General features: G+C 55.4%; 3 protein-coding genes across 3 annotated transcripts; 2 read left to right on the top strand and 1 right to left on the bottom strand.

The window, feature by feature from the left end:
- Window positions 1-1,255: 1,255 nt before the first annotated feature.
- LOC117643723 (osteopetrosis-associated transmembrane protein 1) lies at window positions 1,256-2,881 on the bottom strand. The gene is made up of 6 exons (XM_034382784.1): window positions 2,622-2,881; window positions 2,325-2,505; window positions 2,111-2,231; window positions 1,803-2,029; window positions 1,537-1,705; window positions 1,256-1,439 (listed from the first exon to the last, which is right to left on the bottom strand). The coding sequence occupies exons 1-6, from the start codon at window positions 2,711-2,713 to the stop codon at window positions 1,390-1,392; spliced, it is 840 nt and encodes a 279-aa protein (XP_034238675.1). The 5' UTR covers window positions 2,714-2,881; the 3' UTR covers window positions 1,256-1,389.
- A 124-nt stretch (window positions 2,882-3,005) lies between these two features.
- LOC117643721 (probable cytochrome P450 CYP44) lies at window positions 3,006-5,811 on the top strand. Its single transcript, XM_034382783.1, has 10 exons — window positions 3,006-3,178; window positions 3,293-3,495; window positions 3,582-3,813; window positions 3,920-4,110; window positions 4,191-4,389; window positions 4,484-4,658; window positions 4,765-4,934; window positions 5,017-5,095; window positions 5,181-5,340; window positions 5,423-5,811. The coding sequence occupies exons 2-10, from the start codon at window positions 3,300-3,302 to the stop codon at window positions 5,581-5,583; spliced, it is 1,563 nt and encodes a 520-aa protein (XP_034238674.1). The 5' UTR covers window positions 3,006-3,178; window positions 3,293-3,299; the 3' UTR covers window positions 5,584-5,811.
- Window positions 5,812-7,931: 2,120 nt separating this feature from the next.
- LOC117643725 (neprilysin-4-like) lies at window positions 7,932-18,189 on the top strand. The gene is made up of 18 exons (XM_034382789.1): window positions 7,932-8,232; window positions 9,540-9,678; window positions 10,406-10,599; window positions 10,929-11,143; window positions 11,289-11,465; window positions 11,598-11,653; window positions 12,019-12,191; window positions 12,299-12,482; window positions 12,801-12,871; window positions 12,954-13,197; window positions 13,278-13,626; window positions 13,694-13,927; window positions 14,457-14,633; window positions 15,069-15,231; window positions 15,534-15,743; window positions 16,631-16,737; window positions 17,096-17,271; window positions 17,529-18,189. Exons 2-18 carry the CDS (start codon window positions 9,548-9,550, stop codon window positions 17,626-17,628), a joined length of 2,961 nt encoding a protein of 986 aa, XP_034238680.1. The 5' UTR covers window positions 7,932-8,232; window positions 9,540-9,547; the 3' UTR covers window positions 17,629-18,189.
- Window positions 18,190-19,498: the final 1,309 nt, after the last annotated feature.

Genomic DNA, 19,498 nt, shown 5'->3' with positions numbered 1-19,498 from the left:
CGCGAAGCGTTGGGCTTCCCGCTCCCTCCCGCCGCAGCGAACCGCAGCGCGGCTCCAGCGGGAGGGAGCGACAGAGAGGCTCGCCGTTCGGGTTCCTCTCGGCTGCTCCTCGGCCACGGTTCGTGTCATTTCGGGTCCCGCTCGGGTCCCGTTCGGGTCCCGTTCGGACCGCACCGGCGCCCGCGTCCCCACACCACACCCCCGGCGCGGGTCCTCCCTTCTGCGGGGGTGGCGTTGTTGTGGGCGGCGAAGCCCTTTGGGTTGGGGCGGGGGTGGGGCCATCGGGGTGGACGGACACTTGCGCCCGAGTCATGTAACCGGGGAGGGTGGCCTTGGTCAGCCTTGGTCTACGGCACGTGGTTCTTACGTCGCGTCAGGCCAATTTGATTAGAGAGTGGGAAGAAGAGCTCAATCAAAATTAAATTAATGTTTCTTTCCGCCGCCTCTCTTACGCAGACTCACTCACGCAACACACGTGCTCTCACACGGCCACTGTTGTTCCCAACTTGTTTTGGGCTCAGAAATAACTCAAATGACTACTGTTTGAATTCAGAGATTCAGAAGACGGCGGTATTATTGTAAGAATAATTAGCACGTGAGACATGTGCCAAACTTGTGGATGAACTCGGGATTTTGACGTCATGCGTGTGACGGAGCTCCCTGCCTGACGTCACCACGACTCTGGCTCCTTTTCCTCACGCACACGGGGAACAAGAGTCCTAAATTTGACACCGCTCGCGTCGGATTAAGGCCCCCCCCTCTTGTTTTCGGGCCGACCGGACACCGGACCTAGACCGGACCCCGCAAGGAGAGAGACGTCACGCAGCATCCGGGACTGCCTACCCAGCAGGCGCCATGGCCCCCCGCGACCCCCGCGGAGAGGCTAGGCTGCTTCGCTCTACGCCGCACCGCCGCGCCGAGAGGGAAGGCCACCCAACCGACGCCACCTCTCGAAGGCTAGGCGTACGCCTACAGTAAGAGTTACAGTGTAAACAGGAACATTTCCTTGCAACTTATGGTTGGAGTTCTTAAGAAGAAAATAAAATTGTAAAAGTAATAATTTATTTTGAGTCTTCCGTGTCACAAATATTTGAAGCCAAACAAATCTTGGCTATGGATCACAGATTGAAATGATAGTTACTAAGAAAAATGAACGATGGCATTTCAACTCAATATACTTGCAAACATTTAAATGTACAATAAAAAGTAAACTAGAATAAATTTTACACATGATTAGAAAAATAATTATGGTAGGAACACTTTAAATGCATGAGTAAAAAAAATAATTGATTAGCTACTAATATATTTTCAATAATTAATGACTCTGGCAAGATAAAATCTTAAAACTTTCAAATCACAGCCACACTGGATTAATCTTGAAGGGGTAGATTAGGTGTCTCCACTGGAAGATGGCCTTATTACTTCTGCTAAACGTTTTTCTGGAAAGGGGAAACAAACAACACAAGCCAGTAAAGCACTACTGGACAAATCAACGTACATCACAAAAAAAAATAATTGAGTTTTGAAAGTACTTACGAATTTGTAAACGAGTTCTCAGTACCGAAGAGGAGAGCTTTGCACCTAAGTAAAATAATATGGGGAGTGCCGCAATTGCACCAGAACAGCCAAAGTAGATTACATCCGTGGGTTGAATCTTCTGTTTACATTGCAGCTTGTCATTCCATAACATTCGTGTCACATTCATCTATTAAAAGAAGGAAGACAACCATAGAAAACATAGCTTCATCAAGTGATGCTTCAGGGCTCACTACAGTCTTGGAATGAGCCATCAATAAACTTACGGCATCCTTTATGTCCATGCATTCATTTAGTTTAGAATTCTTTAAACCATCATAAAATGAATTCATGTCACCATACATTTTTTCACAGTCTACACAAGCAGTTTTGTTGTAGGTGTCATCACCCGTAGAATGATTAAGAAAGCAAACCTGAGTACTATTTAATAATTCAAAGAATTGAGTGGTATGGTTTGCCAAAACTAGAGACCCATTCACAGAGTCAAAACAATCTGTAAAAATTAAAAATAACACCGGGATAAAAGAATGTCAAGAAAAATAATAAAGAAAAGTAACAAAAGTTCATTGATTACATTGGCAATTTGCTCCATCCCACATGTCAGTGATGTAAGTGAAACCTTTCTCAATGACTTCCAATCGATCGAGATTAAGCAGCTTCTCTTTACATTTGACATTCCCTTCACCATCTTCAACCTGGGCGGAAAAAAAGAAAATTGTCATCCATTTGTCAGGGGTACAAAGTAATTGACAAGTCACAAGGGTATTCAAATGTGAAGGGAAAATTACGTGTAGAATGGCTTCATGAGATGCTCTCACATCTTCCAATTCTGTCACACACGCCTGACAGATTCTGATGGGACGAGCATTTTTCACAGCACAGTAAACAAAATTTGAAGACGTATTGGCAAACTGTTCCAACAACTGTTTACATGTAATATTCTCACTGGCACCAAACGCAAATGAATCCCTAGAGAGAAAATAAGTGAAAAAACAACAAAGATTAGAATGACATGACATTGATTTCAGAACAATACTGTTGCAACAGAGAACACAGTGACAAATAACTATGTCACAGAAGCTTACTCGAAAGTGTGTAAATTTCCCGCCGAAAAGGATAGAAAACTGCCTAAACAGATTAGAAAGATTTTAATTCGGACCATGATGGTGTCATCCATCAACTCACACAAGTGCCAGATTCCAGCTTAAATCAAAATCAAACACTTGTAGCAGACAGAATGACTCAATCTTCGGGCAACTCTAACCTCAAACGTAAATACACAGTCATCCTGCGAATAGTCACTGCTCTGCGAATAGCCGTGCACCAGCAGACGACAGACAACAGCTGCAGCTGCGGACGACGTGACTTCACCGCAGAAAAACAAACAGTGCGGCAATCCTTATCGCACTGATCGCATTGGGTGGCCCGAGAATTGGGCTAAAGGAGGACTGTAGCAACAGCAACATGCGGCAGGCTCTCGCATCTGCTATCAGTGAACTTTTCCCCCGAGCGCGTCGCTGTGTCCATCAAGAGTTTGTTTACAAAGTGCACAGCGGTCGTGTAGTGCCCTCAGCTGGGGGGTTATGGAGACAACTGTCAGCTTTAACAGCAAGTAGTTTGACTCAAAAGTACATATACAGAGGTATGCTTTCAAATTCTTGGGTTTGGTGCTATATGCAGTTGAATCCCCTAAATTTGTATGTGGGTCATGACGGAAAGGTACACGATTGTCTTTGTTTTCAATGTTCCATTTTAGAAGCAGGATGATTCGACTAGGACAAGGCAAAATTCTTGGTGCTTTGAAGACGGCTGGAAGGTCTATGTCTACAGTGTCAACAGAGGCTGGAAATATCGGAAATCAGACTTCATGTACACAAGAGTACAACGGACTTCCATTTGGTAACATTCCTGGTCCTAAAAGAATTCCTCTTTGGGGTAACTTATGGCAATATAAGTTAGGTAAGTTAAAATGACCCAGTATAAAGGAGCTTTTACATTTGACCCTGTTCCTGTGTTGATTTGCTACTTTCATTGATGTTTTTCAGGCATTTATGACTGGACTCAGTATCATAAAGTCCTTTGTCAGCTGCACGAAGAGTATGGTCCTATTGTCCGAGAAGATCTTGGACCTTACTACACAGTTATTCATGTTTTTGATCCCGATGATGCACGGACAGTCTATGCAGCTGAGGGACGGTCGCCTATTATTCGTCCTCTTCAGGAAACAGTTAAGTTGTATCGCCAGAAAAAGGATAAGTCTCCTGGACTAGGAAATACGTAAGTAGCTTCTTTTTGTACTTATTTATCAAAGCATTTCAAAATGTTTAAAAAATTGAAATATGAAAACATGTATTGTGAGAGTTTTGTTCATTTGTCATGGCAGGAATGGAGAGGAGTGGTACAGATTAAGGAGTGCAGTGCGACACTTGATGCTTCAACCTCGAGAAGTTAGCCAGTATTTACCTGAAGTTGATGAAGCTACTAACCTTCTAATAGCTCGTTTAAAATCTTGTATGAGTCAACATGGAAGGGTCACCACTCTGAATGAGGAAGTAGCAAAGTGGTCTCAGGAATGTAAGTAAATATTATGTAATGATCCTTCTATGATTCTGTTTTTAGATGCACTCTATATTATTATTATCTTTTTATTTCAGCTGCGGGCCGTATTTGCTTTGGTAAAAGTCTTAAATGCTTTTCTCAAGGCCCTGAAGAAAAAGAACTTGATGTTATCATTAAGTCCAATCGAGAAATGTTCAGGCTCTCAGCTGTACTCAAATTTTCCCTGCCTATTTACAAAATAGTGCCAACTCCTCTTTGGCGGAGAGTATCTGAATTGGAAGATATTTTAGTAGAGTAAGATAGTTTTTATCAGCTGCAATTTAAAAAGTGAGTCCAAGTAGCTAAAAATAATAGTTCTACCCCATACTTTGTTTCTTTTTCTAATCAGCTACTCTGAGAAGCACGTCAACTTCACTGTGGATACAATTAACAGCATTGTAAAGGAAGGGAAGGAAATTCCAGACCGTTATAGTTTTATGAGCCACCTTATTGCCTCAAAAGATTTGAGTCGAAAGGACATAACAGTATTGACCCTGTCACTTTTCCTTGATGGTCTCAGCACAGTAAGTAGTCGTAGGAGATCTGAACAAAATCCAGCGTATCTTTCAAATTTATTCTATTTTCAAATTTCTTTTATTGCATTTCCTTTATACATTCATTGTTTTTCAGACAGTACCTATGCTGCTTTTCACTTTGTACAATCTTGCCATTCATCCTGAAGTTCAAGAAAAGACTTTTGAAGAAATAAAGAATGCACTTCCTGATACTTCGACACCTCTCACTCCAAAAATCCTAGGGAATCTTCCATACCTTAAAGCTGTTGTGAAAGAGAGTTTTAGGTATAGTACTATGACAAAATGTTTCCATTACCTCTGTTTATGGAATTATTCAATATTATTTCCTGTTTGTGTATTTTTCCAGAACTCTGCCCAACGGAACTGATATTTCTAGAATCCTGGAGCAAGATCTCAATTTGTCTGGTTACAACATTCCAGCTGGTGTAAGTGCACACGTAATTGTTTCACAATGTTTTTTAATGTAGTCGCGCAGGCACATGTAATCTTGTTAACATTTTCAATTTACAGACCCATGTTAATTTAAATATGCTTGTAAACTTTCAATCCGACAAGTACTTCCCAGAACCCGAGAAATTTTTGCCTGAGCGCTGGTTACGGGGTGATGAAAGTCAATCTATCCATCCCTATGTATTGACTCCATTTGGTCATGGAACCCGGACTTGTGCAGGTATTTTAAAAGCTGGAAAAAAGACAGACCAGAAAGTGTTCTGGGCTTAAAATATACTGATTTAAAATATTTTATTTTACAGGTAGAAGGTTTGCTGAACAAGACATTTATGTATTCCTTGCAAAAATTTTGAGAAACTTCAAGCTTAGTCATTCTCATGAAACTGCACTTAGATCAGTGTATCACACCCTTTTATTCCCAGAAGGGCCTTTGCACCTCCACTTTGAGCCTCGCAAAAATTGAGTATTGGCCTAATTAATTTTTACCTCATATTCTGCTCTCCCAAACTCTTTGTGAGGTCCAAGAGTCGTCGTAATAGTACCTGATATCAAGAGTCAATATATAATTTTTGGCTTTTGGCAATATGTTACCAACCTTCAGTCTCTGATCAGACAGAAGACATGTAATATTCTCATCTTCCTTTTCGTTTCAGTATATTTTTCTATCTTATAAATAAACGTGGAAAATGGGTGAAAGTAATCTCATTCATCTGAACCCTCTCCACAACAAACAACGGCACTGGGCGCTGCGTCAACGCGTCAACCATTGTGCAGTATCTTCTGCGAAGTGGAGGGGAGAAAAAGGGGGGGGGAGGGGGGCAGTGATGTGTCCATGTAAATCGGGCGAGGCACGTGGGACTGCCTGCCTGCCTGCCTGCCTGCCTGCCTGCCTGGGTGGGGGCGCTGAGGCGTGGCGCGTCGGCTGGATATGACATTACACTTGATTCGCGCCCAATTGGCCTATTAATTCAACGCCACAATAAGTTCAACCTTGAGGTACAGAGACACGGCAGGGCAGAGGGCCGGCCAAACCGAACCGCCTGTCGGCCCTGTAGGCCCGGCGGCCTCCCGAACGAGACCAAACCGGTCCATTCAGCGGCCGGAACGTGCAACTTGCAGGGATGCGCATTTCTTCACACATGCTGATAGCCCGCCTGATTCTGAAGGACCGTTCCGTCGCTCTGTCTCTGTCGCACTCATGGGGCGTCCCGGAGGGGTGCGAGAGAGACAGAGCGCCGGAATGATCCACCAGGCTCGAGACGCAGGGACGCCCGGGGCTGTCCACATAAAGTACGCTCAGTTGACTGCTGTCATAGTCGTCCAGCTCCAGAGGCAAGGCGAAAGGGGCGGGGCCGTCGCCGTCTCATCGCGGCCAGCGGTCTATTTACATCGCAGCGCCGGGCCGGGCGCCTCCCCGCCGTCGTCCACGCGCCACTGCGCCCCACTGCGCCCCACGAGGTCCGATGATGGACTTCGCTAGCCAGCGCCTGGACCACCGACTGCCAAGTTTTGTCCGGCCGATTGTGCTGTCCTGTCGCTGACGGCCAGAAGCCGGCGGAGGCGGCCAAAACTCTCGACGCGTTTTGAGCTCCAGAGTCGCTAAATGGGACTCGAACCGAACGTGTGACCCCATCAATGGATTGCTCTCCGAACGAGGAATCCTATGGTGGGGTCACACGTTCGTTTCGAGGCCTGTTTAGCGACTCTGGAGCTCAAAACGCGTCGAGAGTTTTGGCCGCCTCCGCCGGCTTCTGGCCCACTGTGCAGCGGAGTGATTCGGCGCTGAGCGGTCGTCGGTCTGTCTCTCTCGCACTTGTACGTGCCTACGAGAGACAGAGAACCCGCCTGCTGACGGCGACGGCGGTCCGTCGGCGCCCTAAACGGGAACGGGACGCACACGTCGGCGTCTGCCTCGCCACGCCGCCACGCCGCCACCGGACGACCGGACCAGCGGGTCTGCCAATCTGGCGATCCATCTGGCCGCGCCGGCAAAATAATGACCTTTCGCTTCGCGCTTCGCCGATTGCGTGCGCCGCGTCGCCGCGTGCAACAACAAGAAATAGTTCGCGAACGGCGCAGGCAGGCCCGCCGCCTCTTCCCGAACCTAGAAGAAAGGCGACCTGCAGGTGCAGACTGCAGTCTAGACTGCAGTCTAGACTGCTTCCGCGCCTCGGCTCTCTCTCATCCAACAGGTGCGAGAGAGACAGCGACGCAAGGCTGCAGCGGTACTGCCGCTGACTCCCGGCGCGCGCCTGCGGGGTGCGGGGTAGGCAAGCCCGCGAGGCACGGCGGTGCAACGGGCAGGTATTCCGGCGCCGTGCTCGCCGCCTTCCAGGACGTCGCGGCCGTGGCACAGTGGGCCAGAAGACCAGTGGAGGCGGCCAATACTCCAGACGCGTTTTGAGCTCCAGAGTCGCTGAATGGGACTCGAAGCGAACGTGTGACCCCACCAATGGATTGCTCTCCGAACGAGGAATCCATTGGTGGGGTCACACGCTCAGTTCGAGTCCTGCTTAACGACTCTAGAGGTCAAAACGCGTCTGGAGTTTCGGCCGCCTCCACCGGTCTTCTGGCCCTCTGTGCGTGGCGCCCGAGAACGCTGCGTGGTTTGTCGCGGCGTGGCGCGGCGCGAACGTTGCCTGGCGTTGTGACAAGCTGGCAGTGTGCGCGGGCCGCGGGCAGCAGGCATCGGGGCTTGTCGCGGGACGGCCGGGAAGGCCAGGACGTCGCGCTGGGATGGACCGGCCGGGCCGGGCCGTGCCGTCAGCCCGTCAGGCCCGTCAGGCCGCCGCATCGCCAGTGCCGGACGAGCGGAACGGCGGGACGGCGGCGCAGTACTCGCGCGCGGGACGCCACTTCGGGACTTGGACTTCCCCGTCGACGGGCTGCTCCACTCGGACCTCCCTCTCGCACTCATGGGACGCACCGCGGAGGTGTGAGAGAGACAGACGTGCGGGAGTGACGGTGCGAATGGCGCCGACAGTGCGTGCAGTGCCTTCCCTGCCCGCCGCCCAGCCCGTGGGGCCCTTGGCGCCGTCACAGCCACTGGCGGGGCCGTCGGCCGAGCCGCTGCCTTTGCCGGCTGCAGCGCGCGGTTAGGAGGGATTCTCAGGTGAGCGGCGCGACACGGCGCGACACGGCGCGTGCCGAGGACCAGGACGACCAGGACGCGGCGTGGCCGTGGGCGGCGGCTGCCCGCGTGCATCCTGTGCAGCCCCCCCCCCTCCCCGCCCAATTAGCCCCTGAAAGGGCACGCCGTGCTTCGCCGCTCTGCCCCGCTGCCCCGGCGTCGCGTCGCGTCGCAGCGTGCAGCTCCGCGTCCACTCGCTTCCCGCTCACAATAGCCGCCCTGCTTCGCCCTGCTTCCGCTCCACTGTCGGACCCCCGGTGCCCCCGGCCGGGCTCGGCTAGGGCTAGACCCGCGGCGAGCGTCTGTCTCTCTCGCACTCATGGCGCGTCCCGCGCCGGCGCGAGAGAGACGACTCTCGGAATCAGTCTGCAGGCCGGCAGTCCCACGGCAGTGCCATGGCGGGCCCGTGGCAAGGCCTGACGCGTTCTGGGGTCTGTGCATGTGGCGTTGCAGCTCGCGACGAGCGCTTCTTGGCCGGTCTTGGTTCATGCTTCAATCAGAGACCACGTTCAGAACAACGTTGAGGAACCTCTTTCAGAGACCTCAGTCAGGAACCTCCATATGTAGCCGCCTTCCCGAGCACCTTACCTTCCCCACCACACTGTTCTGTGGTCCAATCAAAAGCTGCCTCCGAGGTGGCGGACTTCGACTGGCCTGTCGGGACTCGGGCTGCCTCATCGCTGTCCTTCTGCACGCCCGCCTGAATGTACACTCACCTGCCGAGCGTGGAGTCTTCACCGGGCCCTCCCAGAGCACGCATGGCAGCATGTCGGTCAGCATGCCGGCGGGGGGAGGCGAGGGGTCACTCCAACGCACCATTGGCCGAGGCCGCGTGACTCGGGTCACCTAACTTGACCCGGGTAGCCACCAGTCCACCTCGCCCCATCGTTCGCTCCACCGACCTGTGTTCGCCGGTCTGCATCCGTTAGTCTGCCCGCCTGTCGGTCAGTCAGTCAGTCCATCGGTCAGTCCCTCTGTCTGTCTGTCGGCCAGTCCGCCCGTCACTCTGTCTGTTAGTCATTCACTTGTCCGCACTTGGCCTGCATCGCGTCTCGCCCCCCTGCGGGGCCCTGGATCGCCCCTTGGTGTGTGCCGCGGGGCCGAACTGCGAGTGACAAATTATTTCGCCGTTACAGTTTCGTTCAATTACATGCGGCTTAATCTTTCCCTTTTGAAGAATCCGCCAGGCCAAAATGACGTCACGTTACGGCGTCGCGTTTCTGATTCGAATGACAACTCGAAGTGTCGCTCGAACACACAATGCATTTTTTAAGCCTTCCGGCGCGCAGTGTTTCAGATGATGGCTATTAAAAACTTGGTGTGTGCAGCACCCTGCCAGGGTCTCCTGCGTGCCATACATGGTGCCATGGCGTGCAACCCGTGCCCAAGCTGCAGGCTGGGTGTCTCCAGCAAGACAGGCAGGCTCAGGTCAGGTACTAGTCAAAACCTTTTTTTCACATTTTTACCTTGTTTGAAGTGTTTCATCCCTCGTTCCATACTCTACAAACTCAAGTGTGTACATAGTACACTCCACCTGGAGTCAACATGCATGTACACTCCAGCCTGGAGCATACCTGGCATGTACACTCCAACCTGGAGCATACCTGGCATGCACACTCCAGGTTGGCGTGAACTTGCCAAGTACACGCCAGGTGGCGCATACCTGCAGGTACTGTACACTGCTGCCCGGTCTAACACGCAAAGAATAGGGAGCTTTAGCAACAGTGCACCTGAAGGTATACGCCACCTGGCGTGTACTTGCCAAGTACACGATAACCTGGAGTGTACATGCCAGGTAAGCTCCAGGTTGGAGTGTACATGCCAGGTATGCTCCAGGTTGGAGTGTACACGCCAGGTATGCTCCAGGTTGGAGTGTACATGCCAGGTATGCTCCAGGTTGGAGTGTACATGCATGTTGACTCCAGGTGGAGTGTACTATGTACACACTTGAGTTTGTAGAGTATCTCACTGATGAAACTGAAGCGGACGCCGCTCCCCGGAGCGCCTGTGAAGTCCAGGGTAGGCAATCCCGCCCCGCAGGCGACGCGCGCGTCGAGCGGGATGGCCTACCCGGCCTTCCGCAGGCGCTGTGGGGCGGCAGGTAGAGCGGCAGGCTGTCCCTCCCTGCCCCGTTGAACGACGGCTTGCCCCTCAGGTGGTGCGTGGCCGAGAAGGGAGGACAGCGGCGGCTGCGCTGGGTGCTGACGGCGTGCGTGCTGGTGCTGGTGGTGGCCACCGTCACCGCGGCCATCGTGCTCCGCCTGGCCGGCATCTGCATCGGCGAGGACAAGGACGATGCCGCGCCGGCCGCCAGTCGAGCGGGCAGCGCGCCCAGCAGCCCGTTCAGAGGTAACGGCGCACAGTGGGCCAGAAGACCGGTGGAGGCGGACAAAAACTCTGGACGCGTTTTGAGCTCCAGAGTCGCTAAACAGGCCTCGAAACGAACGTGTGACCCCACCAATGGATTCCTCGTTCGGAAAGCAATCCATTGGTGGGGTCACACGTTCGGTTCGAGTCCTGCTTTGCGACTCTGCAGCTCAAAACGCGTCCATAGTTTTGGCCGCCTCCACCGGCTTCTGGCCCACTGTGCGGTGGTGACAAGACCCAGAGACGAGTTCACGGCGGTTGTAGGTGTGTACTCGGTCGCCAGTTTAGGTTGTGACACGTTTGGTTCGCAGCCGAGGGCCCCTTCGACACCGAGGCGGAGGGCGAGGGCGCGCAGGACCGCTCCATCCTCAAGGACTCCAACGTGTGGTACTTGCCGCGGGGCTCCGCCACCGAGTACTGGGGCGCACTGCCGGGAGCGTCCACCAGAAGGAGGCGGCGGCTGGACCCGGACGCGATGCCGGACCCGGAGCCACAGCCCACCACCATCATGTGGCGGGTGCTGACGGTGAGGTCTCGCCTTACCTTCAGAAACTCAAGGATCGAATCTTGTAAACTACACAGAAGTGTGCGGCGTACTGAGTAAAGTGTACTTAGTAAACGAGTATCTTCTAGTGTGCAGAGAATTTCACTGCAGTGTTCTCGTTGCCCAGAATGCTTCGACCGTGGAGGCCGCCTCGGAGAGCCCGACGCAGGCCGTGCAGTGGCACACCGTCCAGCCCAGCGAAAGCACACTGCAGGCCGACCAGCACGGCCAGCACGGCCAGCATGGACAGCGTGCCGAGAAGTCGCTGCGGCCCCCCGGCTGGGAACCCTTCGCTGCGGGCCAGGTACACTAGAGACACTCCCCCCCCCCCTGCATTACAGTGTACCGGACACACTTCCGCACGGAGCCTTACGGACTCCACGTGGAGTACGCTATAATTGTGTTCACTGGTTTTTAGAGCAACCTTGTTGTCCAGGTGGTGACGGAGCTGGACGCCAACGACCTGTCTTCCGACTCTAAGACCAGCAACGGGTGAGTCGGGGCGCTCTCATCGCTCTAATTTCTGTTTGGTTCAAATTTCATAGTCTATGACGTCACACGCCGGCCGGCGGCGCGGCGGCGGGTGATGGCCTGGACAGGACATGCCCGCTCCACCTGTGTCCTGTGCTCGGCCCTGTGTCCCGCCGGCCGACAATAGGCGGTCAATGCCGTTGTTGTTGTTGTTGCTGCTGCTGCTGTTGCTGTTGTTGGGGGCCGGGGCCTACGCCGCGCAGTAGCGGACGCAACCCGAGAATCGCTCGGGCCAACAACAAGTGGGACCGGGGTGGTCGCGACTGGGGGGACTATGGAATGAAGAGACAATGAAGTGCTTGAAGGTGAGCGTCCTTCCCTCGCAGGACGTCCCGGACCGTGTCGGGGGCGGTACGCCAGGTGTGGCAGGCCCTGGACCAGGGCGCGGCGCAGGACCGCAACGCCTCCGGGGCGGCGGGCTCGCCGGCAGGCCACGCCGACCTGTTCTGGGACATCTGGATGGCGCAGGACGACCCGGACAGAGTTCGGGAAGCCAGAGGTGAGCCCCGTCACAAAGCCACTCTGGTGGAGCGTGCCGTGCGAGTTTGGAAAGTTTTTCTTAAAAGCGCTTGCATCGGGATTCGAACCTTCTCCTTTGACGTGCAGCGCGCATGATGAAGCAGTACATGGACCTGAGCGTGGATCCGTGCAAGGACTTCTACGCGTACGCGTGCGGCGGTTGGGCCGCCGCGCACCCCGTGCCGCCCGACAAGTCCGTGTTCGACATGTTCGAGACGCTGCGGGAGATGCTGGACGCGGCCCTGCGCGCCGAGCTGGACGAGCCGGACACGTGGTCCGCGCCGACGACGCGGCCGACGACGACGCCGCGGCCGCCGCAGCCGACGCCCACGCCCACGCCGAGCAGCCCGAGTCCAAGTTCGAGTTCGAGGCCGCCGCCGACGGCACCGGCATCGGGCAGGGCCGGCCCGGTCCCCGCGCAGGAGCGCGGATGGAGCATCGGCGAGGCCACCGCTCCCCTGTCGTCGCCCTCCCTGGCCCTGGCCTCGGACACGGCATCCTCGGCGGAGATGACCGCCAACGCGGCGCCGTGGGGGACGGACGGCGGGGACCCGGCCTCGGACTCGGACTCGGGGACCGGCAAGCGCAGGGCGTCCGCCCTCTCCGCCCCGGACGCCACCACCAAGGCCAAGTGGCTGTACCAGTCGTGCATGAACCAGGGTAGGGCTGCACAGGGATTTGCTCTGGAATGTCGCCGTTGAAGAGCGTGTACCTGAAGTCTCTTGTCCTTGCGGGGCCGCAGAGCTGCTCGAGGCGCGCGGAGTGACGCCGCTGCTGCAGCTGCTCAAGGCGCTGGGCGGCTGGCCGGTGCTGGACCCCGGCTGGGAGGAGGCCGACGGCCAGCACTTCGACTGGCTCAATCTGGTGGCCGAGCTGCGCCTCTACAACAACGACATCCTCATCGCCGAGTGGGTGGGCCCCGACGTCAAGGACTCGGACCTGTACGTCATCCAGCTGGACCAGACGGGGCTAGGGCTGCCCACCAGGTACGCTCACCGCACTGTGAAAAACGTGATTGTCACTAGCTCTCCGTGTTAAGCGTGTGACCCTCCTTCCCGTTCCGCAGGGACTACTTCCTGGTGGCCAGCAACGCGGCGTACCTGCGCGCGTACCGCGAGTTCATGGTGGAGGTGATGGTGCTGCTGGGCGCGGACGCGGCGCGCGCGGCCAAGCACGCCGACGAGCTGGTGGCGTTCGAGACGAGCCTGGCCGAGATCGTGGCCTCGTCCGAGGAGCGGCGCAACGTGTCGCAGCTGTACCGGCGCCTGAGCGTGCGCGAGCTGTGCGCCAGCGTGCCGGGCATCGACTGGCACCGCTACCTGGCCGCCGTGCTGGGCAGGCCCGTCCGCGGCGACGACCCCGTCGTCATCTTCGCGCTGCGCTACATGAACGACCTGGCCGCGCTGGTGGACAAAGTAAGGTTCATCCTCATTAAGCTGCGTAACCACATAGCACCGGTAAATTTAAAACATGTGCGGCCAGGTGCCCAAGCGCGTGGTGGCCGACTACCTGCTGTGGCGCTTCGTCCGGCACCGCGTCAACAGCCTCGGCGACCGCTTCGGCGCCGCCAAGCAGCGCCTGCTGCACGCCCTGATGGGCCGCGAGGCCGTGCCCAAGCGCTGGAAGACCTGCGTGGCGCACGTCAACTCCCACATGGGCATGGCGCTGGGCGCGCTCTTCGTGCGCAAGTACTTCGACCACAACTCCAAGCAGGACGTGAGTAGCACTGTGGGGAAAAAAACGCACTTTTTAGCGGAAATCGTACAGAAATTTGGGCATGCGGAAATCTACTGCCACTGTCTCGGTGAGCGTGCGCGTCACTGGGGCGACGCCCGACGGGTTCTCATTGGCTATTCTGTGAGCGTGACGCGCGGATCCACCCAATTCTTATTTATTTAACATCTTAACACACTTAGACAGTGAAGCGGAGGGGTCATCGCCACCTGGAGTACGTCACTAGTGGCCTAGTGGCGTCAGCAGGCGGCTTCGTCGATCTCTCTCTCTCTCTCTCTCTCTCTCTCTCTCTCTCTCTCTCTCTCTCTCTCTCTCTCTCGCCCATGCGGGTCGCGCCATGCGAGAGAGAGGAGACGGTCACTCCGCCAAATTCTTTTAACATACGCAGTGGAAGGGGCCATCGCCACCTGGAGTACGTCACTGGTGGCGTCAGCAGGCTGCTCTGTCTGACTCTCGCACGCATAGGCGCCGCGCCATGAGTGCGAGAGAGCTAACCTGATTGGTCGCGCAGACGTTGGAGATGACGCGCGAGATCACGCAGTCGTTCCGCGAGACGCTCAACGAGACGCCGTGGCTGGACGAGGAGACGCGGCGCCTGGCGCTGCACAAGGTGGACTCCATGCAGCTGCGCATCGGCTACCCGGACTTCATCCTGGACCGGGACGCCCTCAACGAGCGCTACGAGGACGTGAGTCGTGAGTCTTGAGTCTCGGCCTCTGGAAAGTCGCTCCCCGGAGCGCACAGTGGGCCAGAAGACCGGCTGAGGCGGCCAAAGCTCTAGACGCGTTTTGAGCTCCTGAGTCGCTAAAAGGGACTCGAACCGGACGTGTGACCCCACCAATGGATTGCTCTCCGAACGAGGAATCCATTGGTGCGGTCACACGTTTGGTTCGAGTCCCATGTAGTGACTCTGGAGCTCAAAACGCGTCTGGAGTTTTGGCCGCCTCCACAGGCTTTCTAGCCCACTGTGGAGCGCCTGCGAAGCCCAGGGTAGGCAATCCCGCTCCGCGGGCGACGCGCGCGTCGAGCGGGACTGCCTACCCGCCCTTCCGCAGGCGCTGTGGGGCGGCAGGCAATGTTCGGCTGATATCGTTTGGAATGACATTAACGAGTGGTGCGGCAGGTGGACATCCACCCTGACCGGTACTTCGAGAACACGCTCAACATCCTGCGCAAGCTGGCCGTGGTGGAGCAGGAGCGACTGGGCACGGCCGTGAACAAGACGCTGTGGAACACGGCGCCCGCCGTCGTCAACGCCTACTACAGCAGGAACAAGAACCAGATCAGTGAGTGCCCCTGCCCCGTCCCCGGAGCCGTCGCACCGTGGGCCTGAAGACCGGTGTAGGCGGCCAAAACTCTAGACGCGCTTTGAGCTGCAGTCGCTAAACAGGGCTCGAATCAAACGTGTGACCCCACCAATGGATTCCTCGTTCGAAGAGCAATCCATTGGTGGGGCCACATGTTCGGTTCGAGCTCCATTTAGCGACTCTGCAGCTCGCGTCTGGAGTTTTGGCCGCCTACACCGGTCTTCTGGCCCACTGTGCGTCGCAGCTATCCGCTCCAGTTTTACCAGTGTGTCTGGCCGCAGTGTTCCCCGCCGGCATCCTGCAGCCGCCGTTCTACCACCGGCACCTGCCACGCTCCCTCAACTACGGCGGCATCGGGGTGGTCATCGGGCACGAGGTGACGCACGGCTTCGACGACAAGGGCCGCCTCTTCAACGAGCACGGCCGCCTGATGCGCTGGTGGAGCGAGGCCTCCATCTACAACTTCCACCAGCGCGCGCGGTGCCTCATCAGTGAGTACAGCAATGTTGCGTTGCACAATGGGCCAGAAGACCGGCTGAGGCGGACAAAACTCTAGACGCGTTTTGAGCTCCAGAGTCGCTAAACAGGACTTGAATCGAGCGTGTGACCCCACCAATGGATTCCTCGTTCGGAGAGCAATCCATTGGTGGGGTCACACGTTTGGTTCGAGGCCCATTTAGCGACTCTGGAGCTCAAAATGCGTCTAGAGTTTTGGCCGCCTCCACCGGTCTTCTGGCCCACTGTGCGTTGTTGGGGTTGACAGAGCTCACCGGCCGGGCGACGAACGGGGGGCCTACCCACCAGGCGCAGCCTCCGCCTGCCCCTGCGGCACGGCAAGTAGGCCACCCATTTGGCGCCGTCATCATTTCGCTCCGCTTAGCTCTGCTTGCCTCGCCGCGCCGGCAGTGTGGTGGCAGTGTGGTGGCAGGCGTCCGCTAAAGGGGCCTCTGAGTGGCGGCCTTGGCGGCTTTGAGTGACCTTGAGCTGGAGGGACAGGGCAATGCTCGTGCGCGTGTGCTCGGATGGACCTCTTGGACTGCTGGACCGTGGGCCGTGGACAAACTCTTAAAAGTGTGCAATTTTTCCTGTCGGCGAGACCAGTACATCGAATGCAGCGCACGCTTCAGACCCTCCGGAGTGTTTTGAGCACGTGTAATGTAAAAACTATTTAGGTTGCTATACGAAGAAAGAGTTCTCAAATGACGAAGCTTTTTCTTTGATAGCTGACCTCTGCTCAAAGTTCCTTTTTGTGTTTGACTGTATTAGTTTCTTCAGGGCCTAAAATAATTTGTAACGTTTTGAGAGTGCGTGTCCACGCCGGACTCTGCTTGCTGGGCCCTGGAAAAACCGTGACAAGTCCGATTTCTCTCTCCTTCAGACCAGTACAGCAAGTACAGCGTGTCGGAGCTCGACCTGCTCATCAACGGGGAGAACACGCAGGGCGAGAACATCGCCGACAACGGCGGCATCAAGCAGGCTTTTCGGGTGAGCTGCCTCAAATACCCTCTTCGAAAATGTCACGCTGTGCCGCGGCCGCGCCGAAGTCGCTGGCCGATAGGTGCCGGCGCACAGTGGGCCAGAAGACCGGTGGAGGCGGCCAAAACTCTCGACGCGTTTTGAGCCCCAGAGTCGCTTAACAGGCCTCGAACCGGACGTGTGACCCCACCAATGGATTCCTCGTTCGGAGAGCAATCCATTGGTGGGGTCACACGTTCGGTTCGAGTCCTGTGTAACGACTCTGGAGTTCAAAACGCGTCTAGAGTTTTGGCCGCCTCCGCCGGTCTTCTGACCCACTGTGGGACGGGCGGCTCGCTGAGTGAATGATTCATGGCGTAACACCTAGGCGTACGAGCGCTGGCTGTCCGAGCACGGCGACGCCGGGGAGACGCTGCCGGGGGTGAACGCCTCGAGCCGCCAGCTGTTCTTCATCAACTTCGCGCAGGTGTGGTGCAGCTCCATGCGCCCCGAGGCCATGCGCATCAAGCTCAAGATCGCCGTCCACTCGCCCGCCCGCTTCCGGTGAGCCTCGTCGACTTTCACCCCCCATGAGGGCCAGTGGCGTGCGCAGAAATTTTGAAGGGGGGGTGGCTGTCAGGCCATGCTTTTTGCCTACTTACAGGGGGAAAGCGACGCTATTTGCCTACCTTCGAGGCGGGGGTCGTCCCCACCCCCCAACCCCACCCCCCTTGTGCACGCCACTGATGAGGGCGGAGTAAAAGCACGGTTCAGCTGCACCGGTGCCGCTCACACTGTGCACTGTGTGTGCTTGCTTGCAGGGTCATCGGCACGCTGTCCAACTCCAAGGAGTTCGCCGACGTGTTCCAGTGCCCCGTGGGCTCCCCCATGAACCCGTCCGACAAGTGCTCTGTGTGGTGAACGGCCCCGGCGCTGCGGTGTGCGCCACCCGAGTCTCGGTGGTGCGCCGGGTGTCTTTGTAAACAGCCCGACGTTCGGGTGAACGCCCCGACGTCTTGGTGAACAACACTGTAAATCATAGTGAATAACTCAGCGTCTTGGTGAAAACCCCCGTCTTGGTGAACAACCCCGTCTTGGTGAAAAACCCAACCCCGTCTTCGTGAACAACCCCGTCTGTCTTGGTGAAGAGCCCCGTCTTGGTGAAGTGCCCGTCTTGGTGAAGAGCCCCTTGGTGAAGAACCTCGTCTTGGTGAACAGCCTTCCCGCCACGGGGCGCTTTGCAAGGCGCACAAGAGACGCTCTGAACAAATTGTACATAAATCAGTGGTGTGTATATTGCCCTTTCGGCGCTGGTGCCTTCCTTGTACATAGTGTAAACTACTTAATGTAAAATTTTCTAACGAGGCTGTATGATATAAGGTATTGTTAGTGTACTGCGTTGCCAAAGATTATCGATACTTGTCCCATCACGACATCGACAACTCGAACAATAAAAGGGACGACCTGCATTCGTGTGCACTTTTTGCTGTGTCCGTTTGTCTGTCTCTCTTTGCGTGTGTAAGTGTTTTTCAACCTAACCCGCTGCCCCAGTTTAAAGCTAAAGGTGAATGCTCCGCTCTGACCGGACATTGCGAAACACCCGGTGTTAATGTAAGTTCCGTGCCGAGGGCCGTGCGGGCAGACAGGCAGGCTCGACCCGGTGGCGGCAAGTTTAGCGTATCTACAGTCCCACAGTGGGCCAGAAGACCGGTGGAGGCGGCCAAAACTCTAGACGCGTTTTGAGCTCCAGAGTCGCTAAATGGGACTCGAACCGAACGTGTGACCCCACCAATGGATTCCTCGTTCGGAGAGCAATCCTGGTGGGGTCACAGGTTCGGTTCGAGGCCTATTTAGCGACTCTGGAGCTCGAAACGCGTCTAGAGTTTTGGCCGCTCCAACGGTCTTCTGGCCCACTGTGAGTCCCCCTCCTCCCTCGCCCGTCACCGTGACATTTTTATTATTGAAAGGACCGTAGCCTATCGTATGCTGCACTGGGAAGACAAAGGTATAAAATTTAGGCCATTTTGCGGCGTAAGGCGTTTTAATGCCATTGTCTGTCCCAAACTTACGGCCCTGCGAAACTTTCTAAAAATTGTTCCAATGCTACCGCAAAAAGGCACTCATTTTAATTTCAATTTTTTTTCGTTCTGGTTGTATTTTAACCGCGGCCTCAACGACCTTCACAGGGGGTGACAAACCATTCCGTCTCCACCGAACGATATAATATTTTCCAAACCAGTTTTAAGTACATCGGATGTTTGCGGTGGACCGGTTTCAAAGCTTCGAATCCCCTCGCCGGACTAGTTGTAAAAGAATCGGAAAGAATCGAATGACGTTCTACGAACCACAAACATCCCCTTACGGTTCAAACTACCGACCCCAAGAAAAAGGTAACTTTCGTTGTGACTACGCGAAATTAATCGATTCTCTCGATGTCCGCGACTGGCGAATGGTGCAGTCGCGCAGTACAGCCGAAAATTCAAACGCTCGCGGCACTGCACTGGTAAAACTAAAGCGTAGTTGTACGCTTCATTCAAGCGTACAACTACGCTTCAAGACTGTACGCCCTTCTTGAAGCATACAACTACGCTTCAAGACAATTCCCCCATGCATTTAGATAGGAAGAAAGGAGCGCATGAACTCTTGTACGCTTGAAGAAGGGCGTTCTGGCTGTACGCTTGGCGAAGGGCGTAATAGTACGCCTTAGTTTTACCAGTGTGCAGCGGTTCGCGAACGCGTCGCGTCGGCCGGGCGGACGCATTGTTCGGCCGTCACTTTTTCCCCACTTCTG

Source organism: Thrips palmi, unplaced genomic scaffold (assembly GCF_012932325.1).
Source record: "Thrips palmi isolate BJ-2018 unplaced genomic scaffold, TpBJ-2018v1 HiC_scaffold_17, whole genome shotgun sequence".
NCBI lineage: Eukaryota > Metazoa > Arthropoda > Insecta > Thysanoptera > Thripidae > Thrips > Thrips palmi.
This window is presented reverse-complemented; position numbering and strand designations above follow the sequence as displayed.

Coding starts and splice junctions, on each gene's coding strand:
- LOC117643723 (XM_034382784.1), bottom strand. CDS start 2,713: ATGGATGACACCATCATGGTCCGAATTAAAATCTTTCTAATCTGTTTA. Junction 2,232..2,324: donor CTCATGAAGCCATTCTACAC/GTAATTTTCCCT, acceptor TTTTCCGCCCAG/GTTGAAGATGGTGAAGGGAA. Junction 2,030..2,110: donor GGATGGAGCAAATTGCCAAT/GTAATCAATGAA, acceptor TAATTTTTACAG/ATTGTTTTGACTCTGTGAAT.
- LOC117643725 (XM_034382789.1), top strand. CDS start 9,548: ATGATGGCTATTAAAAACTTGGTGTGTGCAGCACCCTGCCAGGGTCTC. Junction 15,232..15,533: donor CAGGAACAAGAACCAGATCA/GTGAGTGCCCCT, acceptor GTCTGGCCGCAG/TGTTCCCCGCCGGCATCCTG. Junction 17,272..17,528: donor CACTCGCCCGCCCGCTTCCG/GTGAGCCTCGTC, acceptor GCTTGCTTGCAG/GGTCATCGGCACGCTGTCCA.
- LOC117643721 (XM_034382783.1), top strand. CDS start 3,300: ATGATTCGACTAGGACAAGGCAAAATTCTTGGTGCTTTGAAGACGGCT. Junction 4,659..4,764: donor TCCTTGATGGTCTCAGCACA/GTAAGTAGTCGT, acceptor ATTGTTTTTCAG/ACAGTACCTATGCTGCTTTT. Junction 5,096..5,180: donor GTTACAACATTCCAGCTGGT/GTAAGTGCACAC, acceptor TTCAATTTACAG/ACCCATGTTAATTTAAATAT.